The sequence below is a fragment of the Diadema antillarum genome, unplaced genomic scaffold, assembly GCF_040938485.1.
Source record: "Diadema antillarum isolate AM-2024a unplaced genomic scaffold, OU_Dant_1.0 seq00000483_RagTag, whole genome shotgun sequence".
NCBI classification, from domain to species: domain Eukaryota; kingdom Metazoa; phylum Echinodermata; class Echinoidea; order Diadematoida; family Diadematidae; genus Diadema; species Diadema antillarum.
This window is the reverse complement of record NW_027271446.1, coordinates 31620-58896: the sequence shown is the minus strand read 5'-3', so window position 1 is coordinate 58896 and position 27277 is coordinate 31620. Positions and strand designations below refer to the sequence as shown.

General features: G+C 37.5%; 1 protein-coding gene across 1 annotated transcript; it reads right to left on the bottom strand.

The window, feature by feature from the left end:
* Window positions 1–475: 475 nt before the first annotated feature.
* Window positions 476–18965, bottom strand: LOC139733566 (carbohydrate sulfotransferase 15-like). The gene is made up of 8 exons (XM_071644376.1): window positions 18584–18965; window positions 12777–12914; window positions 12127–12302; window positions 9824–10043; window positions 4286–4381; window positions 3186–3339; window positions 1771–1933; window positions 476–640 (listed from the first exon to the last, which is right to left on the bottom strand). The coding sequence occupies exons 2-8, from the start codon at window positions 12898–12900 to the stop codon at window positions 476–478; spliced, it is 1098 nt and encodes a 365-aa protein (XP_071500477.1). The 5' UTR covers window positions 12901–12914; window positions 18584–18965.
* Window positions 18966–27277: the final 8312 nt, after the last annotated feature.

Here is a 27277-nt window from a genome sequence, read left to right as displayed (position 1 = left end):
TGGCTAGAACGTATGGAGCACATATATCGAAAATAACATATGAAAATGAAATCATGCGTCGAGCAATTTTGAACATTGTCATAAGCTCATTTGCGCAAAACAAATAAACAAAAAAATAAAACAAGAAAGAACGTATTACTGCGGTTGTAATTGTATTTTGCCTTTGCCTTTCTCTTCGTCTAGCCATTACATGAGATTTTAAGAGAGTATTGACGACACCATGCTGAGGAATAATTAGTCTCTACATGTGAGAAGTCTAACGTCATTACATTCTTTACAAATTAGAAATTTCAGTATGTAATTTGTAATATTGACTATTCATCAGGGCTCTCACCGTGTAGTAAACAAAAAATGTATAGGCCTATGTTTTCTCTCCTTTGAAAATTCGTGCTTATTACTATCATTATCATCTTACAGCGACTTATTCTATCATCTTGGATGTAAACGATGATAAATGTGACGATTTTATAAAATCTCAGGGAATGAAGCACGCACCTAACTGAAGAAATTCAAAGATGTCGGGTAAAAGGTTCGTGCAGTTGACATGCCAGTCATCGAGGCGTAGGATCATCAGCTGGTGTTGGGGGAACACCCGCAACCAATCTCGGATGTATACAACGTAGATTCCTAAAAGAAGTCGCTGTTACAATATGGAAGGAAAAATAAAAATAGGAACATAGCTAAGAGGCGGGCCGATGAAGTGATGAGTGCTTTAAAGACCACATTCCAAGCTTAAGATAAAGAGCAGTGTGAAAAGTATTAATTGGATAATGGAATCAAATCAAATATCTTAAAGTTAAGGCGGATCTCTTTTTTTTTTTTTTTTTTTTTTTTTGGGGGGGGGGGTCATCTTCTCCGAAGCAGTCTATGAAATATGACTTCTTCCGAAACTTCTATGATTTCCCCTGACAAAATATCATACAATAAAGAATAAAACTCTCACTGCGATCCACTTTCGACAAGTTTGCGAATTGTGCGCGGTTAAGAAGGAAGAAACAGGCACAAGTTTCCGAAGAAAGAGTTGTTTTATCAAAACAACAATATCTACGGTTGAATGTATTTTCTTTTGGATAGTGGAAGGCGTTATAACGATTCGATGAGTCACAATCAGATCTTGTTCACAGAGGACGACTCATTTTCAAAACGACGATACAGTCCCCTTTCTCTGTGGTTTTGCTATAAACTGTTTTACTGGATGCAATACACTTTCCCTTTTATACTCCTTTCTTAGCTCTTTTGTCATGGACCGAGAACAATGGTTATAAACACACAGGGAATAAAATCAATCGGTTGTGCAAAATTCAATCAATGTCGCTTGGATTATCATGTCTTTTTAAGGTGTTATTTTGTTCATTATCAACACCATCACTCATAACAAGTAAATCACGTAGGATATGTCACAAAAATAATTTGTTCATTACATATAGGCCTACTATTGCAAGATTAACATAATTGGTATTTATTACACGACCTTCACTGTTTTCGTTATAGTGCAGGGTTGTGAATTGTAGTAAGGATTCTTTCCTAAGGAAATCAATGTGATAAGTGCCCTACAAAACACCTCCTGCACGCCAGTCTTGCATGATTTCAGACAAGGTATTATGTACCCCACATGCAGAAATAGCCTCCGTTTCGTTCTTCTCATTTAAACTATGAGATATTGCTGCGAGTGCGACAGTAAACGTATGCGTTAGCTGTATCTCAACTACAATGCATTCAAAGTCACGCCCACTGTAATACTAGCACATTCTCATTGGCTGAAAGTATTACCACGTGGATTTGTTTTCTCCAAGACAACTGCCCATCGTACACACATGCTCGCGCACTCGCGTACGTCGTACAGTTTCGGAATAACGAAACCGCCGTCACTATGCAGTGATGAAATTCTTCGGGACTGGTGTGGCGATTGAAGAACAAATAGTCGGAATATAATCTAGAAATAGGGGGAAAAACATAACAAAAAAATGACTTCTTGTTGCAAAAGATTTAAGTTAATAAAACGTAGTTCAAATTGTCTTTTTCCACAGAAAGTTAGGATTGTTATACAATCATCGATTAAATTGAAAAGTGCACATTCATGCGCACACGCACAGACAGAAGGGCACACACACACACAAATACACGCGCGCGCGCATGCACACACACTCAAACGCACCCAACAACTAAAGCAGTAAACTGTAAGATTTCAAATGCACATTCCAAGGACATATAAAACAAGTAGGCCTACATCGCAATTGGTTATGTCAGCGTTTAGCTTTCATCGAACACAATAAATCACCTTGACTTAATGATCGTTTCATCATCACCATGTTCAGAACTGGTTTACCATTTTTTTTTTTTCAGACGCGTCGCCATCGGCTGGAAGAGATTTAGCGCGCCTAAGACTACGATGCACCACCTCGAACTGGATGAGGATGTAAGACCTATATACAGCTCACTTAGTAGCATCGTGTTAAGACGCCACTGACATTACAATAAACTGATTGATTGATTGATTGATTGATTGATTGATTGATTGACTGAGGCCAATTAGGTCATTTATTCGGCAAATAAAACACAAAAGCATATAGTAGTGGCGTTATACAATATGGCAACGCTGGGGTAATAATAATGTCAGGGCCCTCTGGTAGAGCAGTGGCAACACTGAAGAGGCTACCCTGGATGAATGAGACCTTATTATTATCATTATAATATGATAATATACAAATATACTATAATGATATACAAATTCGCATACTTAAAGGGGAAGACCACGTTTGAAATAAGATTGTTGAATAGAACCAGAAAAAAAAAAGAATGAGAGGTAAAAGAGAATGAAAGTTTGGCCAATAGAGTCTGATAAAATACAAGACAATACTTGCATGTTTGCATAATGCATAGGAACATGGGGTCTAACTACCCCCCCCCCCCCCCCCACACACACACACACACTTTCTTGCACCAGAAAATGCTGTTAAGCCTTTTTTTTGGGGGGGAGGGGGGTGATTATCAGCTGATTGAACTCAGAAGTAACATTAGAAACGTGCGTTAAGCCTTGTCTTGTGCATGTCAGCTGATTAAACCCGGAAGTGCCACCAGAAATATAAACTGCCCACCCCCCTTAAAAAAAACAAAAAAAACAAAAAAAAAAACCGCAACGCCAGTCATGCTTTAATACAGTAAACGGCTCAATTGTGATGCACAACCTCGACACTGGGTCGCGGAGAATCGCAATCAGTCGAGCCTCAGGCTGCACTGCCCGTATGACGTCAGCCATCACATGTGGCGGTCCTTCATACAGGTCCCCGAACAGCGCCCTCCATTTTCTATTGTCCCACATGGTTGAGGCGGACCCATCACCTGTTAGGTCCAAAAGCGAGAACAAATTTGTCACACGTGACCGACCACATAATATCCTGACACTGTTGGATGTGATTTGGGTTGCTGGCCAAACGTCAAAAATCCAATGCGTGTCGCAATTGTTTGACTCCAATTGTTTAATATCTAACTCTGATATCACAAAAATTAGGCCTGATTATTGTTTCACACGCAGCTTTCTGCGAAAGGATTCAGGGCCAGTATTCAATTAACCAATTAAAGCAAGGTATGTCAATGTATGTTGGGAAATATAAATTCTTTGTAGGGTACACCAACCTGTCATTATATATTCAGAACTTTAAGTAAAGTTGGGTTAAAAGGACCACTTGAGTAAGACATACCCACCCATCTCCTTGAATAGCCTAGCTGCACTGTATCTATTGTGCAATTCGTCTTTTATTCTTTTTCAATTTTTATTTTAGCAAAACGTTCATCTCCAGGTGAGAAAAATGTGTTGTTTTTGCAGTGGCAATAGCAAAATGAAGGGTACTTGATGTTATTTCATTGTCTGTATACCTCGAGGATTGTGTGTGTGTGTGTGTGTGTGTGTGTGTGAATCATGCACCCTTCTCACGCGTTGTGTGATGAATGGCTTCGCGGCAAGGAAAATTTAAAAAGGGTACGTAAAGTTTTAAAGACTTGTTAGTAGGGGTTACGCACCTTTCTTTCATTTTCAGATCTACGAACCTTCATGATAATGCCACAAATCTTCGGATTAACAGACCTATGTCATCGTCGGATTACGGACATTTAGGCATTCGAAATTGGTGTGTTTCGGCATGACGAACCTCCGGAAAAAGAAATTAACTTATTTGCATTTTTCTGATGTACGAAACTTCGGAAGAAGGAACATCACCCAGCCATCAATATTGTTCATACAAAATTTGTTGTCAAACCTGTTGTTGCATGTAACCTTACTAATTCTCACCTATCATTAGTTCGCCTTTCAGAGACTGGTTTTTCAGAATCCGGGTTACCATTTCTCTGGACCGTTCTAGATATCGTTCAAATGGGATTCCGTCATCTGTCGAAAGAAAAAACTGTGCATTCACAACATCAAATATTTCTCATAAGCTGTTGTTGGCATTGTTATAAAATGGGCTTTAGAATCTCTGCAGTCTTATTGATCAAATATCATGCATCGATTTTCACTGATCCACACTTAGCCATGCGTCCGGTAAAATCCGAATGCAAAAGCGTTCCGGAGGCATTATTTGAGGGGGGGGGGTTGAATTTCATGAATTTACGGGCCCATTATACAACCAAGACCCCGTTTACAGTGCGAGGCGAGGCCGCGGCTCGGCCCAGCCCCGCTTCAGTGTAAACGCGCAAAAGGCCAAAATTGGCCTCGCATTTGGCTCGCTCTGGAGGTGGTCTCGGCAGCGGCCCAGCCGCGGCCGGGCCCGGCCTTTTCTCAAGGTAAACGCAAACTGGGCCAAATACGCGGCCAATTTTAGTCTATAGCTTCCAAACCCTCTGCCCGTACTATTTCGCTATTCAGGATATTAACCCCCTCAACGTCGAAAGCTAGTATAGTTTAAGGTGGTTTTGTCCTGCAAAGGATTTTTCCTTCGGCAAAGGCCTTTGCCCGAACGGCGACTTCCTAGCCACGGAATCCAGATGGCAAAGGGTCTGAAAACTAGACTATACCAAATTGCGTTTGTTTACAAGCAGAGCGCCACTACGACAAAATATGGAAAGGTTTGAATTAAAAGCGCGGCCGAGCCAGGCAGTGTAAACGGACAAAATTGCGGGGCTCGGCCCCGCAATTGAAGCTGGGTTCGGCCCAGCCCCACACTGTAAACGGGGTCCAATGATGCACAGGTCTATTTCGTGGAACGAAGAGCGTTGGATGCTCTTGTTTAACTTTGGAACAATCTAAATCCCACTTGCTGCGCTCGTAGGTTTAGCAGTTCAAAAGTTGAACTCGTGCATCCAGTATTGCCACCGAACCACTCTGTCCTGTGCATCATTTTGTATAATATTATCATCACACGACTGAATATAACGCATAGCAGAATGACGAGCTAGAATTGTCATCCAAAGTCAGAAAAATGCAAGATTTTAACCATTAGAATTCTAATGGACCATTAAAAACTATGAGGCCAGTGGTCTCTATGTGACAAGTGACACACTGGACCACTAGAAAACCATTAGAAAACGATCTAGTTAATGGACCATTACAAATCATTTGTAATGGAGAATAAGAAACCCGCAGAGCAATTACACAGTACAAAATTAATGTGTAATACATTCTACATAATGACTTATATTATCAGATTCCAATAAGAGTGTTTAGAGTCACATGCAAACCTAATGACATTAGTAATGGTAACGATATTTCGATTGATATTAATGAGCATATTAATAACGATGATAATGTATTAGTAATATGTACATGAAAAAATATCTCTCGTTACATAATGTACAATATAATATGAATGAATATGTATACATGTATGTATGTAATATATAGTATAATGATTGTGTACGCGCATGTGTGTATGTGTGTGTGTGTGTATGAACATTATGCATTCCTGCGTTTATATTGTTTTTGTGCAATGTTCTGTTTTGTGGGGTTTTTTGCGTGTGTGAATGTGAATTTTGTGGCATTAAACGAAATTCGAATAAAGAATTAATATATATATATATATATATATATGTCTTATATATATACATATTATATATATATTATATATATGATATATCGTGTCCATCTAGCCACCTCTGTATCTTATCTATCTTCATAATCTTATCTCCCTCTCTCTCTAATAATAATAATAATAACCAATATTTATATAGCGCTTTTTCTAAACAGACACAAAGCGCTTCAACAATTGTAACAAAATGCAAAAAAATCAACAGTATTTACAAAACAAAACAGAGAAAGTACAAAGCAAATCAAATAAACAATGATCACTAGCAGTGAAGGCCTTACTTCTGGAACAAACAAGTTTTCAACAGTTTTTTGAATTAATCTGTGTTAACTGCTGATTGGACATTTGTAGGGAGACTGTTCCAGGATTTAGGTGCTGCAGTACTGAAGGCGCGACTTCCGGCTTTAGTTCGGGTTCTTGGGGTAGTTAGCACAATACGTGTGGTGGACCTAAGGTTATAAGTTGACTGGCGGATGTGGAGGAGCTCAGAAAGATACACTGGTACTTCATTATGGAGGGCTTTGTATGCAAGTGTAGCAGTCTTGAATTCAATTCTCTTAGAGATAGAAAGCCAATGCAGATCATTCATGAGGGGTGTCACACGGGCAAACTAGGACTTATTGTACACTAATTTAGCAGCATGATTTTGGAGAAGCTGTAAACGTTGGATATTTTGTGATGTAGTGCCATAAGATAAACTATTACAGTAATCTAGTCTGGAGAGTACGAGTGCTCTCACTGCGTCATGAGCAGAAGACTTATCAAGGTATTTTCAAATGCGACCCAGGTTGCTCAAACGATATCTGATATTGCACGACATATTGGTGACCTGGTCATCGGCAGTCACAACACCCAGTATGCGAACTGATGGCGAGGGCTTTAGCACTATCTCATCCAGTGAAATTCTCACATTTTGCAGATGTTTTTGGTATGATCTAGAAGATATGACACAGAACTGCGTCTTCTCTTGGTTCAATTTCAACTTATTCGGCAGCATCCACTTCCTAACCTCAGACATATCAGTTGACATCTTCCTTGATGTCTGGTTTACATCGTCTCTTTGAGATGGGTCACAAGTCGGGTAGATTTGTATGTCATCTGCATACATGTGATAACGAACGTTATGCCTATCATAAATATCAGCTACGGGTTTGAGATACAACGTAAACAGGAGAGGACCCATCACCGAGCCCTGTGGGACTCCAAATTCAAGTGGAACATCTACTGATGACTCGCCATCAATTCGCACGTGGGACCTTCTATGAGCGAGATACGTCTTGAGCCAATTCAAAGCAAGGTCTGTTACACCATAAACTTCTTCCATTCTGGACAACAACAATGAATGATCCAGCGTGTCGAAGGCTGACGACAGGTCATGGGAGAGAACAAATACTGCCTTCCGGTTGTCAAGTGCCTGTAAGAAGTCATTTTGGAGATACAGGAGCGCTGTCTCCGTGCTATGATTTAACTTATATGCTGACTGCAAGGGAAGGTTGAGATTGTGTTCATCAATGTACCCTGTCAATTGCTTGGACACTGCTTTCTCGATTAGCTTCGCCAGAAACCGAATATTGAGGAGAGGCCTGTAGTTCTTTAGCTCATTTTTGTCCAAGTTTGGTTTCTTCAGAATTGGGGTGATAGATGCTGATCCAAGACATGATGGAAATAGTCCTGATGTCAGCGACTCATTGATGATTTCTGTCAGTCTTGGTAGTAGAATCTCGAGATGATGCTTCAGGAGTCAAGTTGGTATAGGATCAAGATGGCAAGTCTTGTTCGAGGAGTTGGTGGCGAACTTCTTGACTTCATCCGGCGTTACAGGATGAAACTGTGGTAGACTCACATCAGGTGAACGCAGACCTGACATATCAGATTGATCAGACGATATATTCAGGTCATCAATGTAATTCTGAATGTGTTTGATTTTGTTTGAGCAGAATATTGCAAATGATCTAGCCAACTGTTCAGAAGAGTCAACATCAGGAAGAAAGCGTTGTTCCTTATTCAAAAGGCCTTGAAGTGTTCTAAATACCTCCTCAGGGGAACTGCTTCCAAACACACTTCTGTAGTATGATACCTTTGCCTCCAGGAGTGTTTTTGCCATATGTGATTTAGCTTCCAAATATGGTGTCTTATCACAATGTGGATTAGACTTTAATGATTTGCGGAGTTTCCTTTCTTGTCTCCTCTGTTCTCTCTTAGCCTGCTGCACATCAACATTGTACCACTTTGGCTTGTGACGGACAGTAACTTTACTCTCACAAACAGGAGCATGAGCATCCAGAACAGAGACAAGGATCTTATCGAATGACTGGATGTTGTCATTGAGGTCTTTGATGTCACTTGACCCCTCTAATCCTGAGCTTAAGTCTTGCGCAAAAGACATCTGATCTATACGAGCGAATTTGCGATACTGTTTTGTCTTTTGTTGCACAGGCGGTTTGTCGCAATTTATTTTGCAACTGATTGCCGCATGGTCGGACATGAGATCTGGATCAACAGAAAGAGACTTTATGAGGTTATCATCATCTCTAGCAATCACTATATCAAGAATGTGTCCTCGTCTGTGTGTTGCTTTGGTAACATACTGTCTTAGTCAAGTTGACTGCAGAGAGCGTTTGATGCGAAGAACATCAGATCTTGATGGGCAGTCAAAGTGAACATTCATGTCGCCAAGCAGCAACGATTTTCCTGGGAGATGGTCAAATATGTCAATGAAATCGTCAAGATCAGCCAGAAATTCAGAAGTGTTTAGACCATTTTGGCGGGAAGGGGAAGGTCGATAGACAACTATGAAATTCATAGATCTGCATTTATTTGTTATTATGCAGCATTCCAGAGTGTCATACTCCTTTTCCAAAGGGACACGACGAAGTCCGAGTTGTGACCTACAAATAGCACCAACTCCACCTCCTCTACCAACCTGACGCGGAACATTGAAGTATACGTATCCTGGTGGTGTTATCTCCTGTATTATGGCATCGTCTTCATCTGTCAGCCACGTTTTAGTGAGGAGCATAATATCTACGTCATGACTAATAACATAGTCAGCCAGGATTAGTGATTTGTTTTTCAGCGACCGTGCATTCCAGTGGCATACTGTCAGCAACTTTGTGTCATCACAGTTTTCATCAATAATCACTCGCAATGGCTCAACTCCAGTGGAACATGCAAATTTCTTTCGTCGAGTAACTTCTTTGTCCCGCACGCCGCCCTCGGCATTTAAAAATGCCATATTCCTTCAACACAGACACCACACTGGGTAGCAGTGCAAGTTTAGAGTCATTATGTCTCAAAGCGATGAGGCTTGACCTTGAGTACTGTAGCCCACAGCCATGATCATCAGCCATTGTGAGGGGGCAATGAAGTACAGCATACCTCCTGCAGCAAACAAAAGTTCCTGGGTACAGCTCTTTGTTGAGATGGTCAGTCAAGTTGTATACTCCTATTGTTGCTTGTGACTGCTGTCCCAGAGAAGCTGCTGAGCTACTGCCATGCAGCACTTGCAAGCCAAGTAGGCAAGTGAAGAAATGCACCAAAAACTTTGCGAAGATACAACATTATCCACTCATGAAAATGTCTGAATTCGGTCTAGCAGGTTGACAACCTCACCACAACAACCTTGGTAGTGAAACAGTCCAAGTACAAGTACATAAAACACATAATCAGGAGGCAAGGTGAGAGCCCCCTGATACAGTGGCAGCAGCTAATGACAGCGCTCTAAAAAAAAAATGCAAAAATAATCCAATCTTGCTTTGGCACTGCATGAGGTTGCTGCCTCAAATATTGAGCTCCATAATTTAACTTACATCGCCTTCTTGTCCACCAATGAGGCTCCTTGACTACTCTGTATGACACGACTTGGGGATGATGGACTATCTTCATCCAAAGGTCGCTTGTCCCACACTTGGGCATGCCCACAATGTAGAAATAGGGCAAGCATCTGATAGTATTCTGTCTAGCGCCCTCTACCTTCCAGCAGGAACTCTTGTAACCAGGCAGGTACTCGTCTGGCAATTTATCGAACACCTTCGTTTTCAGAGAAAAAGGAAGGAGAGAAAAAAAACCCTGAAAATTTCATCCAAAACTGAAAGTGAAAGAAAAAAACATTCGTGTCATTCTTCGTGTTCGATCTCTCCCAAAGTTTTGAAATTACAGTCGTGTATCCACTGTGCGGGATGTTGAATGGATTTGAATTGAATTGAATTGTATTCAATTGAATTGAATTGAATTGAATTGAATTGAATTGAATTGAATTGAAGTGGTTTATTGATAAGGAAACACACACAGTAAATCATAGCAGCCAGCCGGCTGAATTGCTGTTTATACTTCACAATTATTTAAAATTACACTGGATAACTCACTGAAAACTTTGAGGTATATGAAACAATTGATGGACTTACCCGTAAGTACAAGCTAAAATTAATCAATAAATAAATTATGTCAAAACATCAGATACACAGAAAAATGAAACATAAATCTGGCTTCTGACTTCCTTTAATGTTTCAAAACAGAAAAAAAAATATTCACTCTCATTGTGATAAGAACCAAAAAGTAAACAAAATCTCATTCACTTCATCCTAACATTTCCCATTCTACATTAGTTGTATAACGACAACAACAAAAAAGCAAAAATAGCAACAAACAATGAGAACGACGAAGGGAGAGTAAAAGAATAGACAATAGAAGTGTGAGAGCAGTAGAGAGGAGAGAGAAGGGAGAGAGAGAGAAAGTAGAAAACTTATTGACAGATATAGAAGGAGCGATGAATGAAAGTGCGAGAAGAGAGAAAGAGGGATACAAAATGAAAAAAAAAAAACCAAACAAACATTGAATTAAAAGTAGACTCTCAATTTCTGGTTATAGCACAAAAGTACATTAACTCCTGCCTCCAGTTTATTTAGGTATCAATAAACAATGCATGAAGTAAGAAAAGCAAATAAAATATCAAAATGAATAATGTGGTATGTGCTATTTCATAATATGCCTATGCTTACTAGTAAAAAATATATCAATATAAACATCGATAATAATAATATCATACGTATTAAATGAAGATCAAAATCGCTATACATCGTAATTGCTTGATTGTTGCGAAAACATCACACTATGTTATTGCAAATATTACTATCATATTTGTTTTGACCAAAAAAAAAAAATTAATCACCATGTGAGAGGGAGGAGATAAAGCGAGAGGAAGTCTGGCAGAAAGAGGGGATAAAAGAGTGAGGTTGCATCATTGGTATAACAATCAGTCATGGCTGTTGAAATACAAAAAACATCAATATATCAGAGAGTTAAAATATGAGAGGGGGTGAATGGCGATTACCCTCCCCCCCCCCCCCAAAAAAAAAAAAAAAAAAAAAAAACTCAACAAAAGAAACAGAAAAGGGGGAGATTGAAAGCTAAAACAATGTATAAATTACATTCACACATTCTATCTTCACATTATATCACATTAGAAATAATGAAACATATCAATTGCAGGTACTAATAAAAGGACCCTCACAAAAACATAAATATACGTGCCTTTATGACAACAATTTCAACACGATAGAATTCAGAATAGAAATGCACATAGTATTTTCTTCACAGATGTATTCAGATTTGTTTCAAGTTGCCCCAACGACTACAAACCAGCATCTCTTCTACAGGGTTGTCACTCAAATTGATATTATGATAAAATATGATATGATATATGACATGACATGACTATGGGGTGATATACATGATATGATATGATATGATATGACTATAATATATGATTGATATGAAATATGAATGATATGCTTTCAACGAGACCTGATGTAAACATTTTGAAATACAGCCGTCTATCCACTGTCCGGTATGTTGTCATTCAAGCTTATGTACTTTGATTTGATTTGATTTGATTTGATTTATTGAAAGTTTCAAAGTGTGAGAGACCTGACGTATATTTTGTGAAAAACGAAAACACAACACGACTTGTGTTTCATGACAGTTGAAAAGAGTGCAGTGAGCTTTGGTTAACCCGAACTTTAGCCACTGTCTGTTAACTGTACAAACATTCCCTCCAGTAGGTAGACACAATGAATTCATCATTGATTAATGCGATGGATATTTCAAAACTTACTGGTTTCGCCATCTTGTAGACGGCAGGGGACAATGAAGTGACGTTTGGTTTCCTTCGAACCACTCGATTCGTACGCCCTAGAGAGTCCCGCGGGAACGGGATTCTTTTTGTGCTTACGTCAGTCTGAAAATCACTGCCATCAACTTCGTCTGTTCTAACCAAAGGACGGTAATCAACTGTGTGTAGGGGGAGAGAGAAACATGAAGAAAACGCATATTTTACAGTGGATGAGTGGTTATGAAGGGTATGAAATGAATGGACTGACACACCACATTCATAGACCGCTGGTTTGTTTTTTTTTTTTTGTTTTTTATTGTCATTATCATTGGGGGGGGGGGGGGGGAGTACTGAGTGAAGGGTCAATGTACAAGTATACGTAACCGCCCCGCTGTAATTCACAATGCATTCAATGTCTTTAAACCACACAGTAAACTGCATGTCTTGTTAAGACTAGAGTGTGAAAAGAATGTCGTAGAGGATGTCAACAATTCTCAGCAAGTTGGAAATTCATCTCTATCTCCAGGTATTTCTAAATCAATTTGTTAATAATTCTGTTGACAATCTATATGTCTAACTAATGTGGAAATGCAGAAAATCTGGAGTAAAGACAACAGAGATCAATGTATACATGTAACTTCATGTCAACTTACATTTAAATTTAGGTTGTTCTTGTTTGAAATCATAGCTCTTGGGTACAAACGCGCTGTAGAAGATGATCGCGACTATAAAAACACAGCCAACTCTCAGTGCGATGTCCCTGGCACTATCGGCCATGATGACGTCACGACCTGTAAGGGTGAGATGGAAATTATTATTATTATTATTATCATATTATTATTATTACTATTAATATCATCATCATTATCATTATCATTTATTTGCATTTCAACATAAAACTCAAGAAGAAAATCATGATATAAAGAATGTGGTGATTTTTAGGTGCATATACTTTTGGTTGCAAGGGAAGGGAAAGGCAAACTTGATCACCGAGGCTCGAGGCCTTTTTCCCCGACAAGTGCATGCTCCCAGAATCAGCTATCAATGTGAAACAGTTACACACAAAAAACAATGCACAAACAAAAACAACTAAGGAAAAAGATTCTGTGGTCAGGTCGACGTGTCAGTCATTATAGTTACCGTCAAAAAGAAATAGATGGCGAATGATGACCTTCTAATTCTAGATGATATTTTTTTCTAACAGTATTCATGTAAATAATTTCATCAGTGGTATACTTTATCATGATATGTTGTCATAATTTATGCGCACCCTTGCCAGCTCACAACATTTAGAATCAAAGCAGAACGATAAAAAAAAATATAACAACGAGGTTATACAGGAAGGAAACGAATGACAATATTAAATTATTAAAATCCTATTTAATTCAGGAAGGTTTTGGTAAGGATTTCGTAAATTGTATGAGATGCACATAAGGCAAACCATGATGTATTTTATAATATTAAGAATGTTTACTAATACATTCAAGAATACCATTAGCTAAAAATGAATTTCGTAGAAGGTCACAAAGTGAATCGTGCGTTCAATAAAAATAGGCAATGAAATGTAAAGAATAGCAGTCAACACTCAGCATGTTCCAAATTTTGACAAGTTTAAATGATACAGAAATAAATGGAATAGTTTAATTCGTTTGCCATAAAAATGTATCATTCTCAAATATTTCAGAACAATACAAATAACGTGAATAGTTATGTCAAACCGTGAATATAACCACATAGAAAAATGACAGTAAACCACTTTTTATAGTATATTCTATAATAAAAACAAAGAACACAATGGTACATCTAACGCATTAAACACTTAACACGTTACCGATATAGACCCTGAATTACCATGGAAAAGGTAAACAATTCTAAAACAGATTTCACAAAGTCTCTTCCACCACACTTTTACAAAATAATCATTCTGTTTTCTTGTTTTCTTTACGTACAACAAAAGGTGATGGAGACAGATCAGTAGAAGGCTGAAGTATAGTAAATCAACCTGCTATAAAGGACCGATAGAATGTATTTTTAGAGAAAATTATTGCTAGTTTAATCGCACCTCTTACATATATTTACAGTTATTTATTTCTACATGTAAATGTTCCAATTCCTTTGAAATAGCTAAAGTGATTCCAACTGAAAAAAGACGACCCTTCACTGCTTTCAATTTACCGACCGTTATCTATATCAAACAGATTTTCTAAGTCCGTGGAGAAACATGTTCATATATTTTCATCTTACCCTTTATAATTGGTTTGTTCCTAATCAATTCGATTTTTAGATGCAAACATTCTGCTGAGTATGGTATTGTTCAAGTGTTAGATAAGGTGACAGAATATTGTCGGATCTTGCGGTCTGTCGTGGAGAAACATTTTCATATATTTTTTATCTTACCCTTATAATTGGTTTGTTCCTAATCGATTTGATTTTTAGAAGCAAAATTCTGCTGAGTACTATGCTTTTGTTCAAGTATTAGATAAGGTGACAGAATGTTGTCGGATCTTGCGGTCTGTCGGGGCAATTGCGTTACTATAAGTAATCGTTATAGACAAGTTTTGGACGTTTCAAAAGTTGTCTACGATCAACGTGATTGCCACGACTGACCTTAAGATCTGATAAGATCACCACGACTACTCCACGATTAAGACCACGATTTCAAATGTGGAGCAAATTGTGACAGACATACACTAAAATTCTGCAATGAACTAATAATGGTCTGTCATAGCATTCATAGCGGATCGCCCAAAATAGTGGGAACGTCGCATTAAATAGACATCGCAGCCCATCAGATTCCAGATCTGTTTGATCTACAAGCACACCAGCGCTTCATGCGCTTATATTGACATAAAAATATGCCTCAGTAAATGTTAGTCCTCTGCATAATTTACAATTTAAGTGCAATTAAACACCAGAAAGGGCACTTGAATGTTTGATTTTTGTAGAGATTTACAAAGCTGTAGGCCTACACACTTCACTTTAGTGATGTTGATGAATAATATACCATGCTTAAGTGTAGATTCGAGGTAAACAATAAACTTTAGCAAATACAACGCTTATTATATGAATGATTCTTCACCCTGCAGCTTAAAGGTCGTGTATTCCCTATTGCAAACTTCACGAAATTTGCATGGTTGAGGAATAATGTCTATCGACGTCATGTATGAAATCTTACAATATTTCACCTCAGAGTGTGTTAAAAAGATTAGAGAAGCTATATAACCTCACATCAATCCCTTCCCCTTTGTACCGAGAACAACGGTTGGAATTTTGATTTTTTTTTTCTTGGTCGAATAGATTCAGGGGAAATCAATAGAATTGTTTTCCCTTACTCTCTAAAAAAAAAATCGAGTGAAAATATTCACTCTTAAAGGAGTGAATACAAAAAAGAGAGAATTTAGAGTGAAATTGGAGTGAATTTTGAGTGAAAATGCTCATTTTCACTCATTCTGGAGTGACCTCAGGGATCACTCAAAGATTTTGGAGGTACACCTGATCACGGCAATCGCGAATCTTGAGCTGATTACGGTAGGTTTTGTGCTTTTCAAACGTCGTATTTCCGTAAATTTATGGGTGTAAAAATGATTTCCAATCACTTACAGCTCTTTGACTTAGTTATCATCCTTCATGAGTATGTAAGATTACCTCAGCTATACGCAATTCCCCCACAATGTTCGATTTGTTGTGTCAATAATAACAGCAAGTTGTGGTTGTACGAAGGAGCAGCTGATCACGGCAATCGTGAATCTTGAGCTGACGATAGGCTTTGTGCTTATAAAACTTTGTTTTTCCGTAAATTTATGGGTGGAAAATATGATTCCAATGAACACAAACAAACAAACATTTCACGACGTGAATATATAGTTTTGGCGGACGATTTATTCTAGATTGACAACAAATTACACACCAATTTCCTGAAAAGTACACACAGTTTGCCTATAGATACGTAAATCCCACTGGGTTGCATACACACGTGGTGACGTCACAGATTTGGCACTTTTCGTAGCCGCATCGAACTTCTTCCAGGGCTCAAATCTGATGAAAATAAAGATTCTTATATTCACAGCAGAGACAACTTTATTGCATGATTTATGTCAGAAATTAATCAAAATAACATTGAATGTTGGAAAACAGTCAATTTATATGATATTATTTCCTATGAATTTCTTCTTTAAGTCTCTACAGTAGTACTCTTTCACTTTCATTCAGTTGTCATTCATGTCTCTATACGTTCCTTTTTATCAGCAATTATTCTTGACGATGATCATATAGGATTACTGGACATTTTATTAATCAAGTAAGTTTTTGTTTTTCTAATGACCCATTGAATTTGTGGCTATTTATTTACGTAAACGTGTATACTACATATTGAATAAGTATACGTTGGCAGAGATGGTTTTAATAACATGGATTTGAATCTGAATAGGATTACATCGACTTCCATGTCAGGTGCCAAAACAAAACGGTACCACATAAGAAGTGCCGATCACTTGTGCCTGGCGAACAAACCAAAGTACATGGATAGGCAACATAACGTCAATGCATGGTGAAATACACATAAAAACGTTGTAGAATTAGATGAAGGGGAATGAAAATCACGACTTTCAATATTTATTCATGATCGCGATGATGGTCTTGTAGTATCTTGAATTATCGTAGAATTTACGTAGATTCACAACCCATCCAGTTATCAAATTGTGTGTTTTTGCAAAGGAAAACCACCCTATCCTCAAATTGACTTTAATAACATCACAGAGCAGAATCAAGCAAGCAAGCAAGCAAAATAGAATATACATAGGTCTGTGCATTTTTTTTTGAAAATACCTACAATCTTTAAAACCTTTTCTATCCTACTTTGCAATTACCCATGTAAATTATATTGGGAAAAATTTCATCAGCTATCAAATCCTCTTATTATTTCAGACAAGCAATGAAATGCGCTAGCTTGAAAAAAAGCAAGGAATTGTACTTTGGTTGTTAAGAACGCTAAAATACAGGTGGATTTACTCATTCTAAACAATTCTGATACTGGGTCGATCGAACTCTATCCATCAATATCCCTTTAACCGTTCTGTAATCATGATCAAACACATATATTTACTCTATCCATCAAAATCACTTTGAGTGCTGGAGTGACCTATATTTAAAGGGGAAGGCTAGTAACTGATCAGTGGGAATCAGTGGAAATGCTGGGAGATGATTGTTCCAATTCTTATGGGATTCATTCAAGAGTTCATTGTATATCTATTGTTGTGTGAAAATGATTTGCTTCAGAATGGTCTCATGTTCAAGTAATGTGCAGTTTAATGCTTCCAGGTTAGCGTCCCTGGTCAGTGACGGAGCATTAATCTGCACATTACTTGAATATGAGATCGTTCTGAAGCAAATCATTTTCACACAACAATACATATACAATGAACTCTTGAATGAATCCCATAAGGATTGGAACAATCATCTCCCAGCATTTCCACTGATTCCCACTGATCAGTTACTAGCCTTCCCCTTTAAGAATGTTCCATGATAATAGCAGCATTAATGGCGGTTTTGCTGCAACGCTACACTGCAAAAAGTCCGGTGTTAAATAGTGAACACCGAGCTGGTGCTAAATTTTCGGTGCTCATTTATGGTGTTAAATTAACACCTCCGGGTGTCATTTCCTAACATAAAACTATTTTTGAAGAGTTTCTTAGTAACTGCACTCCTTGTTGATTTTTAATTTAAACAAGACGATCAAGAATTTTACATTAAAATAGTAGATTTTTGAAAAAATGTGAAAATAAATTTACACCACAGTAACACCAGCTGGTGTGGTCTCTTATTGAAGCTGGACGGGTGTTAAACCATTGATATTAACACCAACAAATATCAAATCAACACCAAGTGGTGTCAGTTTTGAATTAACACCAGTACAGTGTCAAAATAACACCAGGTACAGTGTCAAATTAACACCACGAAGTGTCAGGTGAACACTTTTCAACACCATCACAGTGCATTTTCTACACCTGTGGGTGTAGTCCTCTATTGAAGTTTGATCGGTGTTAGATTTAACACCCATGGTGTTAAATCTAACACCGATGTTTTTACAGTGTATATTTCCCATATGTTTACGAAGCTACACTAAGATTTGAACAATAATGTGTTGCGTATCGATCATATCGATTTTTAGTTTAATAAAGATACATTAATGAGTCCGCCTTCTGTATGGTCTTACGTGACATGTAAAGCCATATTGCAAAACGTAATCTGGCTTCAGTAATAAGTGGCATCGAGTAGTCTATGTCACTATTGCCTTCAGAATTCGTTATCGAATAGTCTAGACTATGTCTCATTGTACCAATCTGATAAACTCTTGTATCGAACGATATCTAAAATCGCACGCAAGCTTTATGGAGTGTCTTCCTGATCACTTTATGTTTTAAAACTTAGCCAAGTATCTGCGTCTGGTGTACAAATTACTTACAATCTGATAGCAGGTCTACTTATTGGCCAGACACACATAGATTTCGCGTTGATATCTTCTTAGTTGCTCTTCTGTCCTTTCTCTGCTGGGTCTGACGCAGGCAGGGACGATAAAAACTTCAATCTTGAATGGAGGAAATATGAAGAGCATCAGGCCTATCCGATCGTAACACTGCAGTGCGAAGCCCCCGAGAAATCCATGAACGAAATTTGCGCAAAATAACACTCCGTCTATTTGAGGTATCCAAGAGTTTGTCCGGCGAGAGCGTCTGCGCTGTAGAATTCAATTAGGGTCGTAATATCTAGTGTTCATACCGCATTTCAGCACCACCATTTCAAACACTCCTTTGAAGTAATTACGTCCGCCAGCTCTGTTACGCTTGCTATGAATGAAGTGCCTATACTAAAGATGAAAACGCCATCAGAGCACTGTAACTTATGGCGGTCATAAGGGGGGGGGGGGGGGGGGGGGCTTCCAGAGAAGAACAAAAGCACTTTCAATGGGTTATGCAATGAGCTAGATTCGTTGCTATGTCTGCGCATAAATTATCTTTAGTTAGAAATTACTATAATTAACAGCACCCAAACCGAATTGGTCTATAAAAACTCTCCCCTTTATAATACACCTGCGCAGGTGCCCCAATGGTAACTATCGTGGACTGGCATTCATTTCAGTTTCTTTCGCCGCCTGCGATAACTATCTTTTCGCTTTTGTTGTGAACAGATATAAAGTTCTTTGTGTACGTGTCAAAATGTTATTGGCAATGATCACATCATAAAGGAGACAATGATTTTACAGTTCAAACCACATTGTATCCTATAGGAGATAGGCTGTCTGTGGGGAAATTTGGTTGTTCAATCCTCCAAAAAAAAGTTATATCAAAGAGATGTTCTGAAATTCGACGTCCTACAAACACAAACACAATAAAGAAAAAAATAGCAGCAATTATAGAGGGCTGTGAAATTATCACTCCTACACTTGTGAGAGCTGCAAGCTTGTACCTAATTCATGACTTTTTTAAATTGTCATTTAACGAAGTATAGGTTCTATATTCGCTATATAATTCCCAGTAACTTTGGACAGTTGAAATATTGGTCATAAAAATCGCAACTTAACAAGCAATCAGCACTTGAAAGCTAAGAGCAGAGCAACCATTGATCAACGTCGCAGCTGATGCCTTCATAGAATTCACTCGTTCTTGTGGTACAACCTGGGAGGTGAACCTCCCTGTTACTAACAAGAAATTGCGGTTTTCACCCACTGCAGAAACACGTCCGTCGTCAAGAAAACCCATGCTGTAATTACTACACTGCGAGCAGCTGTCAACACGAAATGTAAACACAATTACCAATAGGCCCTAAGTGCAAGCGTAACTGTAACGCCGTTTGATGCAATGTCTAAACAAAACGCACACGTCGCAAGTGTTGGTAGTTCGACAGCTATGTCAACATGTGCCATTTGTCAACAGCAGTTGCTATTGAATGTAACAGGGAATGTGCTAATTTTGATACCGATAATATATATTCAAATGAATGGCTATGTACTTTCCTCCGAAATCCCACTTATGTCAATGGCTGAAATCCGATTGTAGTTGTTTTGTCAGGAAAGCCTCTGACAAGTTTTCTCATTGTTTTTGGTCATTGAATTACAATAATAACAGTCTCCTTGATCACCTCCTTTAACTTGCTCATACTGTTGCGACTAATCTGTCAGTGTTTTGTAGCAGCAAAAGCGTTTGGAAGTTTCTAATATATTTTGATTTGATGAAACCTCTACCATGTTAATACTATCAAATTTTACTCTATTTCTTTTTTAAGCCAAATTGAACAAGGTCTGAAATGATACCTGAGTGTTAGTATCCCCTTAGCTATTATAACCTTGCCTGTGGTGAGTTTGGATGAATCTTCTTACAATAACTGTACTGTATCGAATCCCTAAATTGTGTGTCCTTCCCATGTGTCCAACTCATTCCACAATGACTGACAATGATCATTAAAGTGAGAATACAGTGCACAATCTGTTGCAGACACACCCGTGGCGCCACCATGCCCAAAGATCCAACGACCATCAATCTCCAGACTATAAAAGTGGGTTCAAAGCTCGAGTGAGGAGGACATGATTGACTTCGGGTCAAAACACTCATTTTGTGTATCCAAGCAGAGTTGAATGTGTATCCTGCTGTCTCGGCCACAAACTGGTCAGCATGTGTGTGTTCAAGACTGGAGTAAGTGCCCTCATCACGATGGCTATGGGGATATTTTTTTTAAAGTACAATGTATCGGAAAAGACAAGATGAGAAGAAGATATAAGAATAAACTATGAGAGGATATACGTTACAAACCTAAGCTTGAGCATTATCGAGGCAAAATCGTTTTGTTCAACAGCGACAGCAACAACAAAACCAACATAATTTCTTACTCTGCCTCTTCTTTTTTCCGTAGCCGTATTCATCGCCCCTTCAAGAGATCTGCGCTTTCCAAGCGCCGGGTTGGTACCTTCCAGTCTTCCTTCAAACCAGGGACGACTTCAGCCGAATGCAAGGTGTGATTAAACTCATCATGGCGAGCAAGCTTGTCTACTATGATTCTACCTGTTCTGTGGATCGCGTGAACATCAAGCAGTCACGAATTTCCGCAGAGGGAAATGACGCACTTTTCTTTTCTTTAGTTTTCTTTTTTTTTTTTATTTCTGCCTGTGACATTTTCGCGTTGAGTCGACTGTTAATAAATTGCCGGACCTAAGCTCTGGAACTAATTTCCGCAAATATCCCGGAAGTTTGGCCTTAATTTTTATCAAACTTTTGGATGTACTGCTGTAGCTATAAGTCCACTCTTCCTCTCGCAAAGGGTACAATTTTTTTTTTCTCTCTCTCTCCTTTTGACATGTTGGTTCTTGTGTCTGTGTATGTGTGTGTTTGTGAATGAATGTTATTAGTGCTGCTAATATATCCACTGCACATAATATATGCACATATACATCTAAATGCCCATTTTGCGTCTGGTTTACAAAATTTATGTTGTTTAGAAATTAGAGACGGACATCAGAAAATTGATATTCCCGAAAAAAAAAGTTTGAGAGCTATTTTCATGATGCCTAGAAGTTCAAAGCTTATTGGAGAGCTCAGAGAATTTCGAGCAATTTCAATTACTTCATGGAGGTATATATGCTGAAGAGCACTTTTTAAGAATTGGTTTTGTTGCTGATAACTTATGTTCTTTTTGTAGTCAAATTTCAGAAACTTACCCGCATTTATTTTGGAATTGCGTTAAAATTAAAGAATTTTGGCAGGATATGATTGAGTATTTTGACATAGCAGAATTAAGAAGCGTAGATTGGCAAAATATATACACATGGGCATAGAAGGAAATAATCATAAAGTAAAATGCTGTAATACGGTTATTTTGATAACCAAAATTATTATATATAAGGCAAGGTCGCAATTAAGTTTACCGTCATTGGTGGAATTAAAGAATATATTAGGTACATATTGTGAGGAAGAAAAAAATATCTCCATTACAAAAAAAAATAAATAAATTGGGTTTACATGTATTGAAATGGGAGCGTTTTGAACATTACACATAATTTCATTCTCCAGGTGTTTTTGTGTCCCCCTTTACGGCGATACCTTATATCTCTTTCTGACGGGTAGACTTGTATAAAGTAGTTTCATAATTTCTCTTTGTCTATTATAACAAGGGCGATAATTGAGCGGTAAAATAGCAAAATTGTAGTAATGGGTAGGTTGGGAAGGAAAGGATAGATAATTATATATGGGCGGACTGGGGTTTCCTTTTCTTTCTTTTTTATTACTTTTTCTTCTTGGGGGGAGGAGGTAGTGTACAGTAAAGAAGTATGTGGTTAGGAAGGGTAGTGAGGTTAGTTAAGGGGATGGGTTTTATTAAGATAATATACCTCCATTTTTTCGGTCATTGCTGTACTATTCCAATTTTAGTTATATTGAAACATGAAAATGTATAATTATGTCAGTTATCTTTAACAGAATTATTCCCTTATCTTGGTACAGTAATACCAAAGAAAATTGATGCATTTTGTTTCATTTGATTAGAACTGAATAAATATCATTTGAAAAAAAAAAAATATATATATATAATTATATACACCGGAAGTGCAAACAAGTCTAGTTTCATAGAGCTAAACTGCGGCTTAGTTGACTTTCACGTTCAAACGGAGGTCCCGAGTTCGAATCCAGTTAAGCGCCCAAGTCCTTGGACAAGATGTTTTTGACCACCATGCCACAATATTCCTCTCGATCCAGATGCATAGATAATTGGTCCCTGGCTACGATAGGGTAATAATAATGGCAAGCAGTGGCAACACTGAAGGGGTTACACTGCAAAAAGTCCGGTGTTAAATAGTGAACACCGAGCTGGTGTTAAATTTTCGGTGCTCATTTATGGTGTTAAATTAACACCCCCGGGTGTCATTTCCAAATTTTAAACTGTTTTTTGAAGAGTTTCTTAGTAGCTGCACTTCTTGTTGATTTTTAATTTAAACAAGACGATCAAGAATTTTACATTAAAATACTAGATTTTTGAAAAAATGTGAAAATAAATTTACACCAAAGTAACACCAGCTGGTGTGGTCTCTTATTGAAGCTGGACGGGTGTTAAACCATTGATATTAACACCAACAAATGTCAAATCAACACCATGTGGTGTCATTTTTGAATTAACACCAGTACAGTGTCAAAATAACACCAGGTACAGTGTCAAATTAACACCACGAAGTGTCAGGTGAACACTTTTCAACACCATCACAGTGCATTTTTAACACCTGTGGGTGTGGTCCTTTATTGAAGTTTGATCGGTGTTAGATTTAACACCCGTGGTGTTAAATCTAACACCGATGTTTTTACAGTGTACCCTGGTAAGCAAAAGAAAGTGTCAACATTTCAAATTATACGTGACGGACAAACACTCTGTAATAATCCTAGAGATGTGGCGTGCTGTTTTAATGAGTACTTTGTCAATATAGGTCCTAGTCAAGCTTCAAAATTAGATCCCACACAAACAGATTTCTCGCAGTATTTAGGTATGACAAATGATAATTCAATATTTTTTAAACCAACAGATTATAGTGAGATCTTTGACATTGTACATTCATTGAAATCAAGTTATACAGTTGGTCACGATGAAATGAGTTCGTCCTTTTTAAAGCAAATTGTTGGTAGTATATTGACACCTTTAGTACATATTTGTAACTTGCCCCTCTCAACTGGTATATTTCCGAACGCATGTAAAATCACAAAAGTTATTCCAATATACAAAAAAAGATGACTCCTCTCTTGTATCCAATTACCGTCCTATCTCTTTTCTTCCTAGTCTTTCGAAGGTAATAGAAAGGCTTATTCATAACAGACTGTATAAATTGATCCAGAATGATATACTTAATTAAGAACAATATGGTTTCAGGAAAGTTCATTCTACAGATATGGCACTAGCCCAATTGTACGATAGAGTGTCGACTGCCTTAGCTAAACAATAACATGTCATTGGTGTTTTCATGGACCTAAGCAAGCCATTCGACACTCTTGACCACTCTATCCTTATACGTAAATTGCATTGCTGTGGAGTTCGTGGCATTCCACTAGAATGGTTCAAAGGTTACTTATCAAATAGAAAGCAATATGTGTACTATGAATCTGTTAACTCTGAAGTATTACCTATACGATGGGGCGTCCCACAAGGATCCATATTGGAACCGCTACTATTTCTAGTGTATATTAATGATATTTCAAACTCATCTATGTTACTGCAATATATTATGTTTGCCGGTGACACCAACGTATTCTGTTCCAATTCTGATTTTCATTCCCTCCTAAGAATTCTTAATACTGAATTACCGAAATTATAAATCTACATGGTTTAAGAGTAATAGATTATCACTCAACTTAAAAAAGACAAATGTCATTTATTTTCATAATCAGAAGCATAAAAATGAAATGCAACATTTGAATATTGTGGATGGTGTACCGTTAAAACAAAAAGTATCAAATTTCTCAAAATTTACATAAATGAAAATATGAAATGGAACACTCATGTGCAATACATCTCTGATAAAGTGTCTCGTAACGTTGGTATACTCCATAAGCTTAAGTATTATGTTCCTATACGTAGCATAAGAATATTTCATTTATGTTATATAACTCGTTGATATTATCGTACATTTCATATTGCAACATTGTATGGGCAACTTCAAAAAGTCACATTGATAATAGTTATATTACTTCTACAAAAGAAAGCTATACGTATATGTACCAACTCGGGTTATCGAGACCATTCAGATCCTTTATTCGCAGAATAAAAAACACTCAAGGTAAATGATGTCAATTTCTAGCAAAACTCACTCTTTGTGCTTCGCTTATATAATGGTCAGTTGCCATCTTCTTTCTTCTCACTATTTAAATTAAACAAGGACATACATTCTTATTCCAAAGGAAAGCTGTAAAAACAATGTCACTTTTTCGATATCAGTAATATCGTTGTCATTGTTAGTGTATAATGCACGAAATTCCTTCGTAGAAGTATCGCCGCATTTCATCTATTATGTAATCATGTAACCAAACATGAACAGTAACTGATCACCTGTACCTCGGTGAGAAATATTTTGTCATGCCTTACTGATCGGTGATCCAGGTGAACTAACTTTGTGAAAGCCTTTAGTGAAAGCAGATAAACTTCTCCTTTCCCTTTCTCCTTTCAACTATCCTATCTCTACGCAAGTCACCCCTCCCCCTATTTTTTCTATGTGTATTATGTACGAGGACTGCTTATACACATACACATTATACACATTACACACACACACACACACACATGCTCACAGACACACCTCTCGAGCGCCTCAACACATGTTCGAGATACAGTAAGAGGTTGTTTCCTCGTGGTAAGAATGGGAATTTTATATGCAAGGAAGTATTTTTGTGGCTTTATTTGTAGTATCCATAGTAATAGACAGTTTTGTTATGTTTTCTGTATGCATGTTCTTTGATCACAAGTGGGGGTAATTCAGCATGAACAAATACGCAAAATCATTAATACTCTTGAATACACACACGCTTAATGCACACACATATAACCGCATACACATAAATTTATACACACATGCTCAACGACACATCCTTCAGGAACCTCAGCAGATGTTTGAAATGCGCCAAGAGGCATTTTACTCGTAGCAAAGTATCGGAATTATATGTATATTTTTATGCATTTTATCTGCATGTGTAAAGGATTGTGTGATTACATGATTATATTAATGCAGTACAGGTATCAGACAGTTTTGTTGTAATTTATCTATATGTATGCATCATGTCTTTTATGTACAATTGTGAGCAATTCAGCAATCTCATTGCTGCGAGTCACGATTTCAATAAACCAAGAATAATGATAATAATAATAACAATAATGACAATAATAATAATAATAATAAGGCTCTCAAATGAAAGAAGTTTTCATGATACCAGCTGAAAACTAACGATAAATTGTTACGAATTAATTTAGTAAAAAAGATACGTCATCAATATCACAAAAGTGCATTTTTCTTCTCTGCCGTCAGAAAGAACATAGAGTTCCACAGTGTGAAACACAACGTGAAACACAGTGTGGACACATTCTAAACACACTTTGAAATCTGTTCACATTGTTAAATTCCAACGTTTTAACTATGTGAGCACATTTTGAATCATCAATTCAAAGTGTGGAACACAACATCACCATGTGAACACTGTGAAATCATCTTGTTCATCACTGTTAATTTTGAGCGTTTCTTATACATAGCCAACTATGACTGTGAACACACTTTTTGACCCTGTGTTCTTTCCAGCAGGTGTGAATAAGAAAGAGAGATATGACGTTACTTAAACTGCTGAAAAAAATCTACATATACGCAAGCGTGAATACAGTACACGCACACTGACAGTCACGCACACACGCACACACGCACACACGCACGCGCGCGCACACAACCAACATGCACCCAATATTTTGATAGAGGTAATAATAATTATGTCTGACTGTGACAATGAAAAAAAACCCAACACTATTACGCAAAGTGTCTCTTCCATCAATAATGCTTTGTATTTTTGCATCAAAGTGCTGGAATCATCGTTAAGATTATTCCAGAGTATACAAAATAAAATGGTTAGTGATAGAGAGCTCTCATCGAAAGATGATGATAACCTAGAAAAGTTCGTCTATCATGTACTCGGTTGTTTGTAGGGGATATGTCATAACTATTCATTCCAGAATTTAATTGGAAACTCAATAAAAAGTCACGAGAAGCGTTATTCTTGCTTCAAGAGATAGGCCTACATGTTAATTCTGGTGTTGTTGTATACAGACCGTCGAAAACATAAAAGTTTGGCAAAGAATGGTTACATGCGTGGGTACGGTGTCAAGACTTCAAACAGCATTGTGATGCAACATGGCCATTCCATTATGCAATTAGATAGAATACACATGGAACACGCATAAAATGCATTCACTTAATTACACACTGTACCTATACCATAAATTCACCATCAATGGCAACAAAGATGTTGAACTGAGTTGCCCCCTAACTGTAAAAGCGTATTAGTAAACAAGTTTCTAACATATTATTCATTTTATTATTACAATAATACGTAAAGAGTTCTACAGAACACGAATAGAATAGATATACACTGTATAATTATGT

Bases quoted from the DNA above. Each gene is read 5' to 3' on its own strand.
- LOC139733566 (XM_071644376.1), bottom strand. From the start codon at position 12,900: ATGGCCGATAGTGCCAGGGACATCGCACTGAGAGTTGGCTGTGTTTTT. The intron at 4,382-9,823 runs GTAAGTTAAATT...TTCTTTCGACAG, and splicing joins TTGGTGGACAAGAAGGCGAT to ATGACGGAATCCCATTTGAA. The intron at 641-1,770 runs GTAATACTTTCA...ATATTGTAACAG, and splicing joins GGAGAAAACAAATCCACGTG to CGACTTCTTTTAGGAATCTA.